Here is a 21,659-nt window from a genome sequence, read left to right as displayed (position 1 = left end):
GTGTAAATGGAGGAAATGAAATCTGGTAATAATATGCATTAAAGCATCATTTCATTAAGCCTAGACAAAGCTTTAAATGCTTTGTTTACATGTTATAATAGTCCCTGATTGCGGTGGTGACTGATAGCGGCACTAATTTGCGATGCGCTGGCTTAAATTTGTTTAATTACAACTTAAAACAAAAGGAGAGAGCAGTAATTAACCCACCTGGTTCCCTGGCACAAAGTCCTGGCTGGGATCTGGCATACTCATAAACATGTTGTCACTGTCGTACTGCAAACAGACAGAAAGAGAAGGCAAGAAACAATTAATAAATAGTAAAACATTTCAGATAACCCACAATCCCAGATGTAGAATAAGGCAGAGTGACAGAACATGAGGTTTGTGTTGCCGTTCACTGTTTCTCCCCAAAATGCAGACCTCTTTTTTAAGACAATTAGTCTTTGAAGTCTCTGCCGTATCAGATGGAGATGTCAGTGATTTGATGTAATTAGTACAGTGGTAATTAAAGTGGCTGGTTGAAGGGGGATGAATGAAATCCTTTAATGTGAGTAGTGGAATAAAACAGAGAGGGAGTCATGAGCGAGTTTGATGAGCCCACAAATGGATAGACCTGAGAGTGTAGGATGGGCCCAGGTGGCACTTACACTCACTGTGGATCTAAACCAACAAAAGCCTGTTAGATCACTCTTTTGACTCATTATAAGATTAGCCTGTCAACATACAATTTTAGACTCATTTTATTATCAGCTCACCAAATTTCAAGCTGAAGTGTGTATTTTTTCTATCCCAGTTTAAGATGCAGAGACAACTATAATCAAGCTGTAGGTTCATAGGTTGATTTTCCAGAAAAATGTAAAGGCTCTGCCTATGTGACGCTATCAAAACATTGCTCTGTTGGTTTGAGAATCCTAACCAGCCCAGCACAGCAACATTAGCTCAACCAATGCGATGAGTTTGGGGCAGGGCTATATTTTTTCTGACCGATAGCAGACGTGGGGGAGTGTTCAGCAATCTGTTTATTTTTTGCAGCTCCTTTGGGTGATGCTAGTGCTGCAAAAAATGACAAACTTCAGCTTTAATAGATAAAAAACTAACAGCATTTCCTTGTGTTTTTATAAGACTGCAAATCCATGTACACTGTAAAAAGTGGTCGCCAGCAATTGTTACCGTAAGCAGCTTTTTCTACTTGATCTAACATTTCAAATTTGTGTTAGTGAAGCTCAATGTATTCAGGTTGATTCAGTCATGATAATTTAGACATTACCACATGAAGCACATTTTTTTAGGTTACATTTTTATTTTTGTGTACTGTATTTTGGTGATTTTGACAGCATGAATCAGCAACCTACACACATACAGCAAAATCAATTCATGACACATACACAGATGGTCATGTGTCTTTCACACTAGACATAACCAGCTTCAGCTGAGTCAGTGCAGGTTAACTGTGTGATAAAGGATGAGCCCATGATGACCCAGCTGTGCAGCACACCTGGGAAATTACAGCAGCCCACACTGCCTGCCTGCTACGGTCCACTCAGCAACACACACACACACACACACACACACACACACACACAGAGAGAGAGAGAGTGAATTCTGCTGACGTCTGCCTAACAAAAGGGCCAGGCAAATAGACACCAATTTAAAATCTGCTCCACTTTTTTAAAACCCATGAAAAATGACTGATTAATATGAATAGCAAAAATCAGATATGTTTTCAGTTGGCTATGAGTGAATGGGGAACTTTCGTACAGACATTCTCAGCTCAGTTATATAGAGGTCCTGGACAAATGTTTGATTGGTGGTGGTGGATGCAGAGGCTGAAGGGGGGATGGGTCCCAGAGCCCCAAACCCTCCCAGAAAAGGTCAGTTTCAACATTGATTTGAGGTCAAGTTAATCAAGTCAGTGAAGTCATTAACTAAAATTGAAAGAAATGAGACCCTGCTCCTGTTATATATCCACTAGTGAATGGAGTTGCAACTTTGCTTGGTTTATTAAAATAGAGTTATGGGAAAATAGACCTGTTTTTCTAAGCTAACTAGTTGCTTAAATGTGACAATAGAAAACATCAGCAAAAACATTGTCACAGAATTTAGGGAGTACTGTTTTACAATTTAATGTGTAATATATATAAACAGAGTTGTGTGTCAATGAAGTCTTGAATGTTTGATGTTTATTTGACACACTACATTTAAGCAAAATATATGTGTGTCAATAAGTTAGACTCTCCTGGACAGGGTTGTCTTTAATGCAAATCAATGACTATTTTTTGAGTGTTATGAAAGAGAGAGAGAGCATCACAACGAAGGAAGAGAGACAGGCTCAGGGACACATGGCTGAGGCCTGTCAATGGCTCAATATTTGTATTTCTGTTCACCCGAGCATCACATCTCATTTCATTGTACTTGCTTGAGATAATTCTATAAAAAATAAAATGGCAATAATCGTAATGAGAGCATTTCACATTTCGACCTTTTAAGTGTGCGAGTTGATGGCCCGATCTGATTGGTTTTTGCGCAGGGATGACAGTTAATTTCATGCTAGCTTATTGATTGTGATTAATGTGATCAGGTTGATCTAAGATGTGGCTATTCATAAACTATGAAATGTGCTTCTTTTTGAAACAATACTGCAACCTATGGCAAGAGTGTAACAGACTCTGTTCATAAGTTGGTAAAATTGTTTGCTATAAAAAGGTTGAAAGTGCGTGTCATCATTTTTCAACCAAGCTGCAGTCATTTGTGTTGACCCATGATAATATCTTATAGGCATATACTCTATTTAGCTTATAAAATGGATAGTCCCGACTCTAAATTCTGATACGATGAGCTACGTTCAAAGCCATTGTAAAATAACTATAAAAACACACCTGTGAGCGCACATATTAAAATGAGCCAAATTGCTATGTTGCTGGGCAACCATTAAGGCGAAGGAATTATTTATTCAGATAATAAGACCCAATTAAGTATAAAAGTAGTTGATAACTGAAAATGTTATAATATTGATGTTTCTGATATTTGATAAAAGCATTACGTCATCATAGGCTGTGCGTTACTGTGATTCAACCAAGGTTAAGGGGGATTCTGGCACTCGGTTTCATGTCATGCACCCCTTACCCATGGTAAAATCACTGAAACGCACAACCTCTCATGGATTATTGCTTTATTTAAAAAGTATTCAGGGTTCAATACAAGTTAAACTCAATCAAGAGCATTTGTAACATGATGTTCATTACCACAAAAAACTATTTTCACTCGTCCATATCTTTAAAAAGAAAAGAAGACGAAGACAAAAACAATGTTACAGTGAGACATTTAAAAAACAAAAGTGAATGGAGACAATTTTTGGAGGTTTTTTGTGCAAAAAAGTGAAGCATTTATTACTGTGCATAAGTCTTCGGTACATAAGATGTTTCGCAAAAACATTTGTACCGATGGTTAAGATGGTTAGTTATATCTTCAGTTTTAGTTTGTCAATAGGAAAAATACATTTTATACTCACAAAAATGTATTTTGCAAATAGAAAAGATTAGAATAGAAGAACAGAGAGCCCTGCAAGAGGTGTCATTTCCCCCACAGAGCATCGAGTCAGTCTGGGATTACATGAAGAGACAGAAGCAATTGAGACAGTCTAAAAAGATAGAAGAACTGTGGTGAATTCTCCAAGAAGCTTGTAACAGCCTATCTGCCAACAACCAAGGAAAACTGTGTCCAGGTGTACCTAGGAGAATTGGTGCTGTTTTGAAGGCAAATGTGTTCACACCAAATATTGATTTAGCTGTTTTAAATGTACTGAACTTTGTAAGATGTTAATTGATAAATGAAAACTATTTATGGAATTATTTTTCTAAGAAATCACCACACGTGAAACTTTTTCACAAGTGCCTAAAACTATTGCACAGTACTGTATATTTTTAATAGCACTTACATTTACATTTGAGCTGTAAAGTCATTTTTAGGGTTTACAGCATTCTGTCTTCATGGCAACAAAGTTGTAAAATTGGATATAACTTTACACAGAAAAGGTTAGTAAATTATTTTAAAATCATATTAACATTTATGTCTTGTGTACAGTAGTGCCCAACCGATAAATCGGTCGGCCGATATTAGCCTTTTGCCGATATGCGCAGATATAAAAATTTTTTTAGAACATATAATGCAGAAAACACTGAACTTGTATAGCAGAATATTGCTGTTTATCTCTCGATTCGGCAGGTGTAGATGCTTCTTCTTTTACAACCTGCCAATAATTGACTGGCAGTATTAAAATAGTTAGCATTTAACTGATACCAAACAGTACTACTGATGTTTATTTAGCCATTTATTTTCTTTTTATTTATTCTTTTTTTAAATGGTCAGCATACAATACTGATTTTTTTAAAGTTATTTATTGTATTTTTATTTATTCTTTATCTTTTATTTTCCAATAAAAAATTTATTTTGTTGACAATATATAATAATAACATCAAATATACTTTGATAAAAATATTTGTTTAAGAAGCAGCCTTTTGAGAACCTTTGCATAGTCATATCGGAGCAAAATCAGTGAACAATCCACATAGAAAAGGTCTGTTTTCAATCCAGCTCAAAAATTAACTATATCGCCACCATATCGGTAATCTGTAAATTTCCCCCCTCTAAAATCGGTATTGGTCTCACAAATCCCATATCGGTCGGCTATAGTCTTGTGGCTATACTTTTTCAATTATTGACCCTGATTTGCCAAACGATTACAGTCTTTTCAGAAGCACACAACAGCCTATGTCGGGTTATGTAGATTTATAAAACCTCATGCCTCATTTCAATGCCTTTGTCTCCCACTCAAATGGCAGCCAGTTGTTTATAGCAGAATGTTCAAGAATCTTTCATGCCATATCCATTTATATAAAGATTCTTTCCATTTTCACACTGTTGTGACCTTTCGCATCTCTCTCTCTGTGACCATGCACTGTTCTTTCTGCTTAGCTCTCACCCTCTACCAGACACTATTTGCATATGAATGTGCCAGTGGAAAGTGTGAGGCAGCCTTAGCTTAAAAAGTGAAACCTCGGAGCTAAACCTAACAAATTCACACCAAATCCATCCAGCAACAGTTGGCCAACACCCATCCTCACCTTCATGCCGAATGTGCTTTCAGAGCAAACCTTGGCATGTGTGAACTCCATTTTGCGAGTTTTACAGGCGATTGTGACTGAAGTTTTCCTTGATTCATGTGAACTAGCGTCTCTCAATCTTGTGGCAATCTGGAAGCCATTTTATGTCACTGTAGCATTTTGTTCAACACCCGAGGTGCCATTACATGGCCAATAAAACCACACTTAGTGTAGATTCTGATTCTCAAATCTGACAGCTTGATTGCATAAACTACTTACACAAATTATTACGTTATTGATGAAAAACAAGATCCATCATCTAGCTGTATGGCCTTGGGAATCAGCTACATCCTAAAATAAACAAAACTTTTAGTGTGAAAGAAAGAACGTATCTGTGCAAGCAGGTCAACAAACGACTACAATGTACGTTCAGCAGCTGCTGAGGTGATGCAAATGAGATATCAAATAACAAAAACAACAAAAACAAAACAGGGTCTTATGGCTGTGGGACTGTAAATCGATCCCTTCCACACTCCGCCCCTAGCATCTGGTAGCTTCACAGGAAGCTTAGGTAAAAGAAATTGATCCCAACTGACATGACCACATGCTAACTAATTCCTCATTATGATTAATAGGAAACGCTTCTCTAGGGGAGGAGGATAATGACATGCTAGTGTTCTCCAGAATAATATTAGAAAGTCTGTGGCAACACTTATTAGTGCTGTAATTAAACTGTTCATCCTTAAACGACTCCCCTGGTTCAAAGCGACAAGGCCTAAGGACCATAGAGTGTGCGGGGACTGAACTGTGGCTTGAAATGTGCTCATTTGCTAATACCCGCATTTAGCTTTTCAGTTAATTTATTCTAATTAATGACACCAGAGAGTCTCAGTGTTGATGCTCAATTGAAGCAAGGTGTTTAAAACGTTGTATTTGATACTGACCTGAGAGTGGTTTCAACTTAACATGTACAGTAGATGACTGTATGAGATACAGTATGCTGTTCCAGGATCAGGGTTGTTCTAGAGCTAGGGTATGAAACTCAAATTACCTGGAGGCTAATAGCAAGGTTGTGTTCTCCATTGGTGACCAGGTACAAGTGATTTTACAAACATCAATTTTAACTACATAGGCTAAATTTAGTGGCACAGTGCTGACAAAAATGGTTTAAATCGGCCTAGACTGGCTGATGGTTTTAGAAGGGTTTGGGGTACTTTCAGCTGGTCAGACTGGAAGTCCAGCTAGCTGACAAGTATAAAACAGCTAAGACCAGAAAACAGGCTTAGGTACAACTTGGCACACATGTGTAACAAATATTAACAATGTAACAAAAAGTTTGGGCAATATACAGAATAAAACTGATACCTCAGCATTCCTGTTCTGCTGCAAACATAGAGAGAGAAGTGACTTCACTGAATAAATTATTTTAGGAATGATTAAATAACACCTTTATCAAATGTGCATTTATATCTACTATATAGTCACCAAAAAGCTTCCAGTATCTAAATGAAGGCTACATTCAAAACAAATACAAACAAATGATGGCGTGCTTTGCTTCAGAATCAAAGTAAACACTTATACTGTATGTAAGTTCAACTAAAACAAGAGAACGATGCCAAGGTCGACCATTTCTCTGGACATTATTTTAAATAAAAAAGGAACTGTCATTACGTTTTTCAGTAGTTTTTGAATATGTGTATATCGTGATACATATCATCATGGAACAAATATGTAAATACAGTATATCGCAATATAATTATTTGCTTACATCGGCCACCCTTATTTATACCCAAGCTTATTTGACGGATGTGAGCAAACACATTTTTTTGTTGTTGTCAACTACTGTTGGCTACAAATGCATGTTTATATTCATGTTTTAGGCCTGCACTGTTTCTCAATTGATTAAGAAAGTGAGATAGCATTCAAAAGCAAAATGCAGTAATTTGCTGGCCATATTTAATGATAAACTATCAAATATTAAGAAATATTTCACTCAAAAATAAAAATTATTTCATCATTAACTCACCCTCATGCCATCCCAGATGTTTATGACTTTCTGTCTTCAGCTGAACACAAACAAAGATTTTTAGAAGAATATTTCAGCTCTGTAGTTCCTTACAATGCAAGTGAATGGTGACTCAAATGTCCAAAAAGCAACACAAAATTAAACACAAAAAGTAATCCATCCGACTCCGGTGGTTTAATCCATAACTTCAGAGTTTATAATTATATAAATATATATATAAGGTGTGGTTCAGAAACAGGTCAATATTTAAGTCATTTTGTACTATAAATCTCCACCTTTGACCAACCCTGACCAGTAGGTGGCTGGATGTGAAAGTCACTTCCACACCAGAATGTGGAAATGAAAGTAAAAATGTTGATTTACACTAAAATGACTTTTTAAAAGGACTGATAAAAGAAATGTTTCTGTTTCTCACCCACACCTATTATATCGCTTCAGAAAGTATGGATTTAACCACTGTCAAATTACTTTTATGCTGCCTTTATTTCCTTTTACGGCCTTCACACTTCTGATCACCATTCACTTACATTAATTTGACCAACAGAGCTGAGATACTCTTCTTAAAATCTTTGTTTGTGTTCTGCAGAAGAAAGAAAGTCATACACATCTGGGATGCCATGATGTAAGTAAACGATGAGAAAATGTATAAATTGATCTATCACTTTAACAATTGAGGGGCTGCATGAATTTGCCCCTGGAGCCAGTAGTTTGAGACATCTGCTCTAGAGAGTAATACCTTACAGCACCTGCAGTCTGAGAGCAGCTAGTATCAGTGTATTCCACCGAGCTCTCTAGAGGTCAACTGGAGTTCTGATAAAAAAAATAAAAAAAAAACCCTGCCTGGCCTCATCATAATTATACTGTGTACACAGATAAAATGGAAACGTTCTGGCTAAAACTATATAACCCTTCTATGAGTGTACACCATCCCCCAAGCTCTCCTGCTCCATGACAAACTCTTTTTCTGGCATTCACCATTATATAAGTGTACCAGCTATTGAGGAGGAAGGTAACAGAGCACCTTGCCAACACTAAGCACTAACAAGCCCTGCACAACTCTCTATAAAAATATATGTGGAACTTCTGTTCTTCTAATCTTAAATGTTTGCTACTTAGCTGGGCAAGGACTTCTGAAAGGCTCTGGGATGAAAACAATCTGTGAATCTGGGACGAGTTTGAACCATTTTGTTTTATGTTATAACCAGTTTATGCCCCTGAGTGAAGTTCATGGCTACTCCACCTAATTACATTGTTCTGCATTCATGTAAAACTGTCCCGAATCATACAGAGAAATATATTTGACAGCGTGGCTCTGTTTTTCCAAACCAAAATTACGGGCTTAATATTAACATGATATGCTATTGATTTATGCGCAGCAGACTAAAATATGAAAAGCAGACGCAACATAATTGGACAGAGAAACACCCATTAAGGCAACAAAATATTGCATTTCCAGAAAAATTCCATCTGATATGTTTTTATATTGTGTAAAATTTTATAACAGCTATAAAATGTTGCATTTGCTATATGAGAAGCATACATCATCTGTCACAGGGTTGCTGCAGAGTTTTTAAAATCACATTAAAGACTGTTTAAGACATTTTTCAAGACCTGAACAAATAAAATGACTACCGTATCCACATACAAAAACAAACCACTGATTCATAGAATGGAACTTTTATATTTAAAGGCACTTTAACTTTGAAATACACGTGAGACTCTTATTTTAAAATGTATGTACTTCACTGCTTCCAGCTGCTCATTCAAACAATTAAGGGATATAAAATGTGTACCCCTACAATAATCTACAACGTATAGCAATATAAACAACTAAAAGTAAACACTGTCATATTTCATCAACACTATCATCATCATCATCAACAGTTGATCATTAGTAATCGCTTGTCATAAATTCCCAATATGGCTTGATGATTGTGAACTGCTCTACAACAGCTGATAACACTCAACTGGAGAAAATACAACAGTTCCACGTTTTCACTTGAAGGACGCAGCGCATGCATTTCTTTAATTAAATCGTATTATTTTGATGTTTGATAATCACATTAGGTCATATCACGATTCCTGTCTTTCCGTTCCCCAATTTAAGAGCTCTTTAAATGAAAATTAAGACTTTTGTTGTTTCAAGTAAGATATTTAAGACTTTTTATTACCTCAAATTTTTAAAAACTTAATTTAAGACATTTTTAGACTTGTTAAGGATTCGAGGGAACCCTGTGTCAGGCTTTTTAAATTGCATGCATTATGAAAAAAGAAGGTGATGCAAAATATAAGCATGTGCCAAGTAATGAAACAACTATATTTTTGGAAGTGGTACTGATGGTTAAATTCGATGTGCATTATTCTCTTAAATACTATGTGCAAGTAATTCCAACTGAAATGTGTCTAAACTTTTCCACAATTAAAATGGGATTTTAAAGTGCTGAATTTCAACTTAAGTATCATAAATTTCACATTCAAGCCAATTTTATGTGGCTCAAAACTAATCTTTCACGTCATAAATGAACCTAATAAATCAACTCCTGAAGGAAACACTCTCTCTCCCTCAACAAGAGAGCCATAATTTTATGCAAATGTTATACAATAATCTGTATTCTATATCTACGCATGGTAATGAGATTGGTTGCTCTACATTATTCATATTGTACAGATCCAATATAAACAGAAACTGTATCATAAGAAAGGGGGAAGGGAACTATGGAGAGAAATATGATGCTGCAGACATACTGGCGACAGAATAGGTTTAAATAAAACAAGTCCGCAACTGACACTATACACAAAGGGCATTTTAAAGCCGTCCCATCCCTAAATTCAAAGCTCGCGTGATTTCCATGTTGGTGAAACTACATATAAAAGATGGTCATACATTTCTTGTGGAACTGAAGGCCGATGGTGCTCTCTTGTTTCAACACTATTCTATCTGGTATAGTGGCGCCCTATCAAAATGGCTGCCATTCAGGAAGAGAGGTAATGAGATAGGAGTGCAACATAATCATGCAACTTGCGTGCAGTCAATAAGCCCTGCATCATGTCCTGTGATTGCCTGCTGTACTGACATGGCTAACGTATCATCATAGACATGGCATACTTTTCACCATAATGTATCATGTTTGATTTCTACGACTTTATAAATGGCAAAAAATATCAAATATCCCAAAAAACAAATAAGAAAAGAGGAGCCAATTGAATATATTTGTTGAACAGTGGGGCCATTATTTTGATGTTTCTAGCTCTTGGCAGATCTTGTAGATTTATTTTTTATTGGATGCCGTACATTGACCCCTTTGTCAAATTGGCTTTATGCATTTGCTTCTCTGGCAGATACATAATAAATATAACCAATCCTATTTCTGCCATTGCACCTGTGCTCAAAATGTATTGCTGTGCTGTACTCATTCCATGTGATGCAGATGTGAATGGCATCATCTTTTTCCCTGCAAATGTTTTAGCGCAGTAAATGCATTTGTTCGGCAGGAATGTGGAACAGGTCCTTATTTTGAGTAAGACATCTTTTCTCATATCGCAAGTGCAGATTGTCTGAAAGTAAGGAATCATTTTTGCTGCACCAACTAGGACATTTTGAGTATGTGTGGTTGTTTGTCTTTCTCTCTCAGATGTACAGATGTGAATCAGAGTTCTTTTTTCAGGAGACTGGAACCAATTTCATTCCTCATCAGTTTCTTATGGAAGGTCAGGGTATGGGAAAATCAAACTGCGAGTGTGTATTCTTTCCACACCCTGTGGTTTAAATGCACTCACTACTCGGCACCATGCTCATTTTTGTAGCCTTTTATGTTGGACTCTGAGCTGCTGGAATATATAGGTTCCCTAAAATGTATATTACAAAAAGCTCTTGAACTGACAGAAATGGATACAATGCATTTTTCAACATGTTAATGTGCTTCTTAAATGTGAAATATATTAGGGCTGTGTTTTACGTCTAGGTCTTATTTCTTGGAACATCTAAAATACTAAAAATGTCTTTAACACCAACTTGAGTTTAAGTTATAATTTTAGTTCAGTTTGGTTAAAGGCAAAATACAATGCAAGAAAATGTGCATCAGCTAAATAAAAAGAGAAGAAAAAAAAGTAGGCTATCCATGTAAATTGTAAAAAGCGGTAACCTGCAATTGTTACCTTAAGGAGCAATTTCTACATGATCTAACCCTTAAAATAATTTTTGTTGGTGTAACCTGATTTATTCAGGTCGATTCTGTGATGTTAATTAATACTTTTGACATGAATCAAACGAGCTAATTTAGGTGTTACCACATGAAGCACATTTGTTACGTTAACTTTGTGTGTGTGTGTGTGTGTGTGTGTGTGTGTGTGTGATATGAAATTGCAAACATGATATTGTAATTATTATTCATGCAATTTGTTAGTTTCTTACTTGAGTAAGAACACAATAGCATCCAAATTAATTTTACACAGTAGTAGCACGAGTCTATTAAAACTAGCAGGGAGGCAAGAAATGCAATTGTGCAGCAAAAATGTATTTTTACTTTGCTTTGGGACCAGTCATGGTGGTGGATATTGTTTTGTCTGAGCTTAAACCAAATTGAGAAAACAAAACATCTTTTGTTCCAAGCTGGTTATATTTAAGATCCTCCTTCTGAAGAGCTATATAAAACATAAAGGGGATGAAATATTACATAAATACTATTTTACTCCTGTATTAGACTGTTGGGAAACAGAGGGAAATAATTAATCATGTTGTCTCATTATCTACCTTTCTGTATCAGCTTAAACGTAAATGTCTGCACCCACGTGGCCTTTCCAACCTTCTGTCGACCTTCCTATGTCAACATGGACAGACCCTTAAAAGCCCCACTATGTCAGTCAATAAAGAATATTCCTCTCCCTTCTCGCAAGATGCTAATGCTGTCTTGGAGACATGCCAGAAATGCTCTCCGTTTCATTTCTGATCAGCAGATGCTGGTGTGATGAATAGTATCAACATCCACTTGTACACCTTCGCTTTCCCTGGTGTAATTAGTCACTGGTGAAACTTCACATTCTAAACATGTCATCGTTTTTAAAACACAGAGGGGGTAAGAAAAATGTGAAAATAATGGCATGCAGCAGAGCGACTATATCGGCAAAACGGAGAGGTTTCCTTGTGGTTTCATTTCAGCTGAAATCTAAAGGTCAAATGCAGTTACTAAAAGCAATAGTTCTGAGCGAGGTGCATACTCAAACAGTTCCTGTGTCGAAAATTATAGCTTATTCCCCAGTTATGAGTACATTATGATTTATTTTCTATTAAAATAAAGAAAGAAAAAATTACTCAATAGGAGGCACTGTCGATAGCAACCACTTCTTGGAGGAACATGCAGGGGTTTGTTGTCAAACAAAATTACACACATACTTTCCATGGATAAACCGTAGCCTGAATAATAAGCAGCCACAAAAGTGGGTCAGGGTCGTCATGGAGAGAAATAGAGGCAAAGAGAGAGAGAAGGTGTGTGTGTGTGTGTGTGGGGAGGGGGGGGTCTCTTTGCTCCCTAGCATTCAATATCAAGAGTGGCAGTCATATTTGACTTCAAATCATTCCTCTGATGAATAACCTTTGTCTGTACTGCATTACGGCACAAAGTGATTTCTTTTTTTTTTCTCCCCCTCCTCAAAATGGCAATTTTCTGAGAGCCTGAAGCTGAACTGAAAGCATCTTCCTCCATGTTTCACCACTGTAATTTATTACAGGGAGCTAGAGTGACTTTCATGACTACCTATAGAGGCACTCTGATATTAGGCCCAGAGATGAGGGTGAAGTATAAATCACTGCCTAGCTCTTATTGAATTGGTGCGATTTCATGTCGAGCTGAAAAATCATGTTGGGCTTTTCCCCTGCGCTTTGGCTCCAAGCTGTTGTGCGGATTTATTTTAGAATATATTACACCGTAATGCATGTATTAATTTCTATCAGTTGATTGCTGATTGAGCATATGCGTAAGCTCCATGCTGAGAGACAAATGCTGACGAGAAACCACCCTCCTATATTACAATTATTTTCACAATGGCCTGACATAGATCTGTGAAGTATGGCAGTTTATATTTGAATGGTAATTTGTATAAGGGGGGAATGGCACGATGACGCAGCTCCCTTATTCCAGACCGGAACAGGCACATTGGCCGCTGAAGACATTTTTTACTCCATTGGTTAAATGATTCATGAACGATGACATACTGCAATTCTCCTTGTCTGTTTCTGCCATTGATATGCATTTAGGTGATGTTCAGATTGCTAACATTGATGCTTATTGTTGCTATGAAGCTGAAAGGCTGCAATACACTCACTTTTTATTTAATCTTTGCTTAGAGATAGAAAGTTGGTCAACGGAATACTATTTGTGAATATTCGGACACAACCCATGCCGTTGGGGTGGCCGTTTAGAGGATCATGTAGCTTTGAGATGCTCATTTTCCTGTCAACAGACTACATGTAAAACATTAAGCAATGTGACATAAAATGTGTTATCAATTACTATGCGTCTCATTATATGAACAGAATACACATGAGATGATTAAAAACAGTCTTAACCACTAGATGATGATTTTAAGTCAAATAAATGCAGTATATAATATGTCATTTGTCATTTATACATTCTGCATTCATGGTGCTAATGTCAACACATTGCAACACACTCTCATGGTGAAATCATCAGGATTCATAAGACTTTGCTAAATTTGGCTAATTTGTATGATATCGTGCGACTGCACTCCTTCGAAATTCCTACGACTTTCACTGCAGCCAATGGACATCGTTTCCATTTAATATGTGTCAATTACTTGCTTCTGTCACACACAACAGCTTCCTATCATGTTTACACACTCTACTGATTGGTTAAGTTTAGATAAGGGGGTTGGGTAAGGACATAATATTAATAAGTATGTCCTTAACACCTTGTATGCGGAACTCGCGCTAAAATCCACATTAGCCATCCAGGAATTTGGACGTGATGAAGTCATACGACTTTATGCGAACAACATTGTGCGAGACCATACAAAATAGCCCACTCGTAAATGATGTAAGAATTTTCATGAGATCGGGTTTGCACATTGCCATAAAGTGCAGTTGTTACCATATTTTATTGTATTTTAATAACGTTCTTTTAAAATGGCAGTACTCTGTGCTAAGGGGTGGGTGAAATACCAGTTGCAATTTCACCAGATCTAGCAAGAGAAACAAGCAATGTTGTCTGGAAAAAAAGCACAAAATAAGCCTCCAGCCTCAACAAAACAAGTAAAAATAAGCCATCATATTGTTTTCTGGTGTGATGAATTCATCAGCATTTAAATCATAAAAATCTTTCAGTTAATTAAAGTATCATTTTTAGTACAGATGTGCTTCTCAGTCAAAACCTGGCAGCATCAAACCTGTATTAATGCATCATATCTAACAATAATTCAGTGAACTGAGAAATGTACTTTTTATCTGGATTACCTGTACATGTATTTGTAGTGAATTTACAGACAGTAGTTGCTTAAAAGATCTTCATTCACAGAATGCAATGTCCACAATAGGCAATTAGGCAAAGAAATGTGTGATGCAGCCGTTTCCTTCAGGATCAATGGACATGTTTTTTTGGGCAACAGGAAGTGGTGTAATTTTGAAACTTTACTGTGATAAACCATTTGCCTTTGGTTTCATAAAAAAAAATTATTGGAACAAAATTAACTAGTTATAACTGGTTAACAGACTATAAAAATTTCACTCTGGAACAATAGAAAATGACTTTTTCCCATTTTCGGTTATGTTCTGCTAAAATATTTGTTTTTGGTTTTCATTCCTTGAACCATTTTTAGTCTATAAATAATACAAATAAACAAATAATAATACAAATAAACAAATCTCATAACACGTTCTTGGAAAATTTCTTTCCAAGAATAAACGTACAGATGTAGGTGAGTTTGCACCAGCTTGGCAACTGTGCACTCCAACTGTTCATGTTGACTTATCTCAACTGTGTAAAGAAATGAAAGGGATAATTCACCCAAAAATGAAATTTCTCTCATCATTTACTCACCCTCATGCAATCCCAGATGTGTATGACTTTCTTTCTTCTGCAGAACACAAAGACTTTTAGAAAAAAATATTTCAGCTCAGCATATTTATAGTAAAAAAGGAATTACATTTTGATATATTTCTCACCCACACCTACAGCCATGGCCAAAATTATTGGCAGTGACATAAATTTTGTGTTTTGCAGAGTTTGATGCTTCAGTATTTGGAGATTATCTTTCACATGTTTCTATGGTATACTGGAAAACAATGATAAGCGTTTCATGAGTTATAAAGGCTTTTATTGGCAAAAATGTCAATGTTTCAATGTAATGATCTCCGAGACACTTCATTATCACTCTTGCCTTGTGACACGGTGTTCCATCATGCTGGAAAATGCACGGATCATCACCAAATTGCTCCTGGATTGTTGGGAGAAGTTGCACTTGCAGTATGTTTTGATACCATTCTTTATTCATGGCAGTGTTTTTGGGCAGAATTGTGAGAGAGCCCACTCCCCTGGATGAAAAGCAACCACACATGGATGGTCTCAGGATGCTTCACTGTTGGGACGACACAGGACTCATGGTTACGTTCAACTTTTCTTCTCCGAACTTTCGATATTCCAGATATCCCAAACAGTTGGAAGGGGGCTTCATCAGAGAAAATATCATTGCACCAGTCTTCTGCTGTCCAATCCTTGTACTTCCTGCAGAATTTCAGTCTGTCCTTGATGTTTTTCTTGGAGAGAAGTGGCTTCTTTGCTGCCCTTCTTGACACCAGGCCATTGTCTTCGCCTCACTGTGCATGCAGATGCACTCACACCAACCTGCTGCCAATACTGAGCAAGCTCTGCACTGGTGGTGACATGATTCCAAAGCTGACTCCTCAGGAGGAGACGGTCCTGGCGCTTGCTGGACACTCTGGGACGTACTGAAGCCTTCTTAACTGCAGTTGAACCTCTCTACTTGAAATTCTTGATTATCCGGTAAATGGTTCTTTCAGGTGCAATATTCTTTGCAGCAATTTCCTTGCATGTGAGGCCATTTTGATGCAAAAGCGATGATTGCTGCACGTCTTTCTTTAGAGGTAACCATTGCTAGTAAGAACACAATGATTGGAAGCACTTCTTCCCTCCTATTATAGCAATCAGTCTGCTCTTATAATCCAATCAGAATGATAGAGTGATTTCACCTGACTGGTACTCGTTCACACTTTCCCAGGTGCTGCTGATATGATTAGTGAAATGATGTTAGCTGGTCATTTTGTGCCAGCACCAAAAAACTGTGAAATTTGGGTTTTTGTGATAAAGTAAATTCTTTTGGCCAATTCAGTTTTTTGCAATTATTTAAAATGCCTCTGATCACTCTGCACAATAATCTAGAAACAATGTAAATCAACACCACAACAACTGAAGCAGAATAATTTGCGAAACACAACATTTATGTCTCTGCCAATACTTTTGGCCACAGCTGTATAATATCTGAAAATATATATTTAACCACTGGAGTCATTTGTATTACTTTTATGCTCATTTTATGTGCTTTTTTGAACTTCACAATTCACTTGCATTGATTGGATCAACAGAGCTGAAATATTATTCTAAAAATCTTTGTTTGTGTTCAGCAGATGATAGAGAGTCACATATCTGGGATGGCATGAGGGTGAATAAATGATGAGAGAATTGTAATTGTTGAGTGAACAATCCCTTTAACCAGAAAAAAAGAGGTTGGCATTAAAGTAGGTGAAGCACCAAGTCACACCCTTAGATGACGTGGACCAATGGCAGTAAGAAGGTGTTTAACAGCCGGTACGAAGTTTTCCTTAAGAGTTTGCACTGGCAAGTTGTTACAAACAACCGCAACGACCTCAAACAAACCTTTTGGCCAGACATTTTTCTTTTTTAAAGACTCCATGAAATTGCTTGAAATATTTCTTTCCTGTTTTAATATATTTTATCAATGTTTTGGAGTACACTAGCATATACTGTAGATGGCCTCAAAGCTAACAGACAAGATCTAAAAGCCTCAGAACTTTATTTATTTTGATTTCATGGGGACTAAGTGCTTTACCAGTTTGTACAGCTCATGGTCTTATTCATTGTGCCAACACAATTAAAGAGGGGCCATCAATTAGTCTTTAAATCATTAGAGAACTTTAATATCTGTTTCCTCTAACTGGGTCTTTAGATATGCTTCAACACTGAATCTCATCTAAAACAGAGCTGACCTGAAAAAAAAAGGATGGGGGATAAAAATGATTAAGTTTCAGAGTGAGCAGCCAGTGGCTTGTTAAATATCCTTTCACAGTGAGACAAAATTACAGTGTATCATAATTTACTGCCTCAGGAATCCCGATGGAGGTAAATTAAGGAATATTTCACTAGAGACCTATAGATGGTGACATGACCACTTAATTGCTATATTTTACGATTGGTTGAGGGGGAAATTTGGTTTGATAAGGCTGTTTGAACTTGTGGAAAGTGTTTTCCAGCATCAAAAGCCCAGAGACAACATTTATTCTCCTTGTTTGTCTTTGGTGTCAGTTTCATTTCTATATTTTGATAAATGGTGCAGATTTTGGTGTAGCTGTGCAAGGTCAACAATGTTTAACTCGTGTGGGAGAGTGTTTAAGTGTATCTGCTCACTTGAGGATGTTTGCAGCTGAAAGGTAGGTCACGTTATTTATATATCTCAACAGGAGTAGTGTGTGTGAATGTGTGTATGTGAGTGTGTCTGTGTGTGCTACATTTAAGGCTGCAATGGTGTCTGGGATGTAGTCCAACATATGTCTATACCAATGTCCCTTAATTCTTCAACCACAGTAGAGATAGACATGAAACCTTCTTCATGACATAGTGACCAGACCACTGTTACCAGCACAGATTATTATATACACAGTGTACATGGCATCAAAGTCATGATGTGTTGTTCAGGTAGCAAAGTAATGTTGTGAAAGACCAAAAATAAAGGTGAACTGTATAGTTTCTGCTCAATTAGCATCACCAAACAATAGCAAAAATGAATTTTCACGGACACTTTCCCCCTTCTTCCACTGGTTGAACTAACTGATAGTCCCGCCCCAAACTCATGCCAAGGGTTGAGCCAATGTTGACGTGTCATGCTGGTCATGATGTTCAAACAAACAGAGCAATGTTTTGTTAATGGCACAAAGCCACAGTGTTTACTTTTTTGATGGGACAAAGTGATTTGCAAGCCACTTTTTTACGTTTCGCCGCAGTTTCCAGGTGAAATTAAATGCACACTAGAGGCATTTCAACAACTGTGCTTTTTATAAACTTTCACACAAATCATACAACGGCTGATCATGACTTCATAAGCACTTAATTGTTACACTATTACTCTAGTAAACACTCTATAGTAAGTATAGTATATTAAGTATATTAAGATACTCTATAGTAAACACTTTTACTATAACGCATCATTTGAACAATGACACATTTTAACACATGTATTACAGACTCACCTACATTTACCCACTTACTCCAATGTTATTATATTTTGCAGTAGCTCATCCCACAGAGTGCTGGACTTTAGACTTGGAAGAACGCGGTTCAAGCCCACCAAGCAAGTTGATCATGAAAGTGTAATAGAAGTGACACGAAATAACATGGTTGCCTCAGAAAATGTACTTTTCATGTTGCATTTGTTATAGGACAATATTGGTTAGCTTAATTGTTAGTTTTGGGTAAGGATGTCTGTTTTTCACCTCTCATTTGCTTTAAGAATACTATTGGTAAGGTTTAGGTTAAAGTTTTAGGTTAGGGAGATATGCTTTACTCATTAAAACCTCCATCTAATAAAAATAGAAAAACTTGTCTGATAACCACATAATCTCATAAGCTTTTGGCGCCTCCTGCTGGATATTTCACTGGGAAACTGCAGCAAAATGTGTAATAAAGCACTTAATTTCACTTTGCAAAAATGTTCACAAGGTCACGTAATGTTCACAAGATCAGGCTGAAATTACTTGTAGTTTAGCTGCATATTAAGGTTGGACTATAGAAATTATTTTAACATCCAAGTATGTTCACACTTCACCTTTAACTCACAATAAATTCTACTACTACTTTGAAAATCTTCAGGCATCATTTTTGTGTTAGTGGCGGTTGTGCATTGAAGATGAGTGGTAAATTTTGTATTACTAAATTTACCACACCAAACCTTTTCAACAAACAACAGGCAAATGGCTGATATGTTCCAGTGCTGTCAGGCGGACCCTGAGCCCATGAGTGAAGAGCATGAGTAATTTATGTAGGGTAGTATTTCTGAGACAAGGACCCTTGAGAAATCTAATCACTCTCAACAGGCTGAAGAATTTGTCCTTGTGCATCAAGAAAATGGACACAAACCCCCAGAATTGTCTTGCCTTGCTTGGTTCAGGGCAGTAAGCTACACTAAATCACGGTAATTGCCAGACAGATAGATCCCAAAAAATGTCAACAGGTGCGATACACAGAAAGGATTAAAATTTTTCTGCCTGTATCTTTATACACAAGGGGAAAATAAGAAAACAAGAAGGCAGGATCCAGGATGACCTGGGTGGATGGCTGCCAAGAACCAGTTGAAAGGGCTGCAATTTCAGCTATTGTGCAGGGGGAAAAAAAACATGTGCCAAGTCCCATTACGTGAAATTGAATTGAAACTCCAAAGCAATTAATTCAGTTGTTAGGTTTACTTTTTTTCTTTTCTCTTACCTCATGGCTGAATGCCATGCATGAGGCTTATTAAAATATGAATCTGCCTTACTTTGAATTCTGAAGCAACTTTGTCACAACTGATTGACATGGAGATGGAAACTCATCGCATTTGGGCACAATTAACAAGCTATTTTTATTATGTACACAAGTCACTTTTTAAAAATGTATGAACTCGGCTGTTTGCATTAATTTTAGTTTATCTTAGTGTTGTAATCAATTACAGAGGTCTTACCAACTGCTGAAAACACGAAAAGCCACAAAGAGAGCTAATCCATAATTTAACCTGACACTACGCTGACACAAGGGGTGATGTGCAGCTCATAGCGGGCAGCGATGGCAAATCCAAAGAGGCATGTTCGCTTACGAGAGGCCCCTCCCTAAATCTCCCACAGAAACATAAGTATTTAGGGGGGAAAGTAGTAGCTTGACAAAAGCTCCCCGCAGAAGCTAACCAGATTCACACATCGCGCTCAGTATCTGAATACTGTACAATGGGCCACTGTGCTCTCATTCTCAGCTCAGCTTCAGTCAACAGTGTAGCAGTGCTACACATCCCCAGTGCCGGCCTGCCCATTACAGCAACACAACACGAGAGACAAGGAATGCTACCAGCAGTGGACATACTAACTAAAAATCCAAAAGCATCTCCTCCACATTTGTTCCATTCAATCTATGGCTCATGCATTGGATTTATACCAGTGCACTATTGTTTCGTCTATGTCAGAGCTACGTTTATAACCCTACACTTAAGAAACGATTAACCTAAAAATGTGCTTCATGTGGTAACATGTAAACAAAGACAAAAGCATTATTTAAAATCCCTGAATCAAACTTAATCCATTAGGTTACACCAACAAAACATATTTTAATGGTTAGAACAGGTAAAAATAGCTCATTTAGGTAACATTTGGAAGTTTCCACATTTGAAAGTGTATACGAGAGCTTCAGAAAATATTTTGGTTAACATTTACAATAAGGTTCTTCACATTAACATTATTTAATGCATTAGGTATCATGAATTAACAATAAACACTATTAGAACATTTATTAAATATAGTTGATGTTTATTTGTAATACTTTTAGTTCATGTAACTTTTCAATGTTAGTTCTCCCAAAAATGAAAGTTATGTTTTCATTTACTCACTCTCCTGCTATTCCGAAACTCCTATGACTTACTTTCTTCAGTGTAACACAAAAGGAGACGTTAGGCAATTTGTAAGCCTCAATCACTAGTCAATTCCATTACATCTTTTTTCCACACAATCAAAATTATTGGTGACTGAGGCTGTCAGTTCCTAACGTTCTTCCTAACATCTCCTATTGTGGTCCACAGAACAAATAAAATACCTAAAGGTTTGGAATGACATGAGGGTGGGTGAATGACTAATGTTAACACATCCACATTCAATGTTAAACATGCAAGCTATACACTGGTCAGCCACAACATTAAAACCACTGACAGGTGAAGTGAATTACATCGATTATCTCATTACAATTGCACCTGTCAAGGGGTGGGATATATTAGCCAGCAAGTGAACAGTTAGTTCTTGAATTCCATGTGTTAGAAGCAGGAAAAATGGGCAAGCGTAAGGATCTGAGCGACTTTGAAGAGGGCCAAATTGTGATGGCTTGTCGACTGGATCAGAGCACCTCCAAAACGGCAGGTTTTTTTTGGGGTGTTCCCAGTATGATGTGGTTAGTACCTAACAAAAGTGGTCCAAGGAAGGACAACTGGTGAACTGACGACAGGGTCAAAGGCGCTCAAGGCTCACTGATGCATGTGGGGAGCGA

The 21,659-nt window shown here is 37.0% G+C and overlaps 1 protein-coding gene across 1 annotated transcript in view; it reads right to left on the bottom strand.

Annotated features, from left to right (window-relative positions):
• LOC127644952 (thymocyte selection-associated high mobility group box protein TOX-like) overlaps positions 1–21,659 on the bottom strand; it is a 74,365-nt gene that overhangs the window by 33,072 nt on the left and 19,634 nt on the right. Inside the window, exon 2 of the mRNA XM_052128412.1 lies at positions 208–273. Within this exon, the coding sequence (XP_051984372.1) occupies positions 208–273 (66 nt within the window). The remainder of the gene's footprint in view (positions 1–207; positions 274–21,659) is intronic.

The sequence above is a fragment of the Xyrauchen texanus genome, chromosome 6 (assembly GCF_025860055.1).
Source record: "Xyrauchen texanus isolate HMW12.3.18 chromosome 6, RBS_HiC_50CHRs, whole genome shotgun sequence".
NCBI classification, from domain to species: domain Eukaryota; kingdom Metazoa; phylum Chordata; class Actinopteri; order Cypriniformes; family Catostomidae; genus Xyrauchen; species Xyrauchen texanus.
The sequence above is the reverse complement of the archived record's forward strand: the minus strand, read 5'-3'. Positions and strand labels throughout refer to the sequence as shown.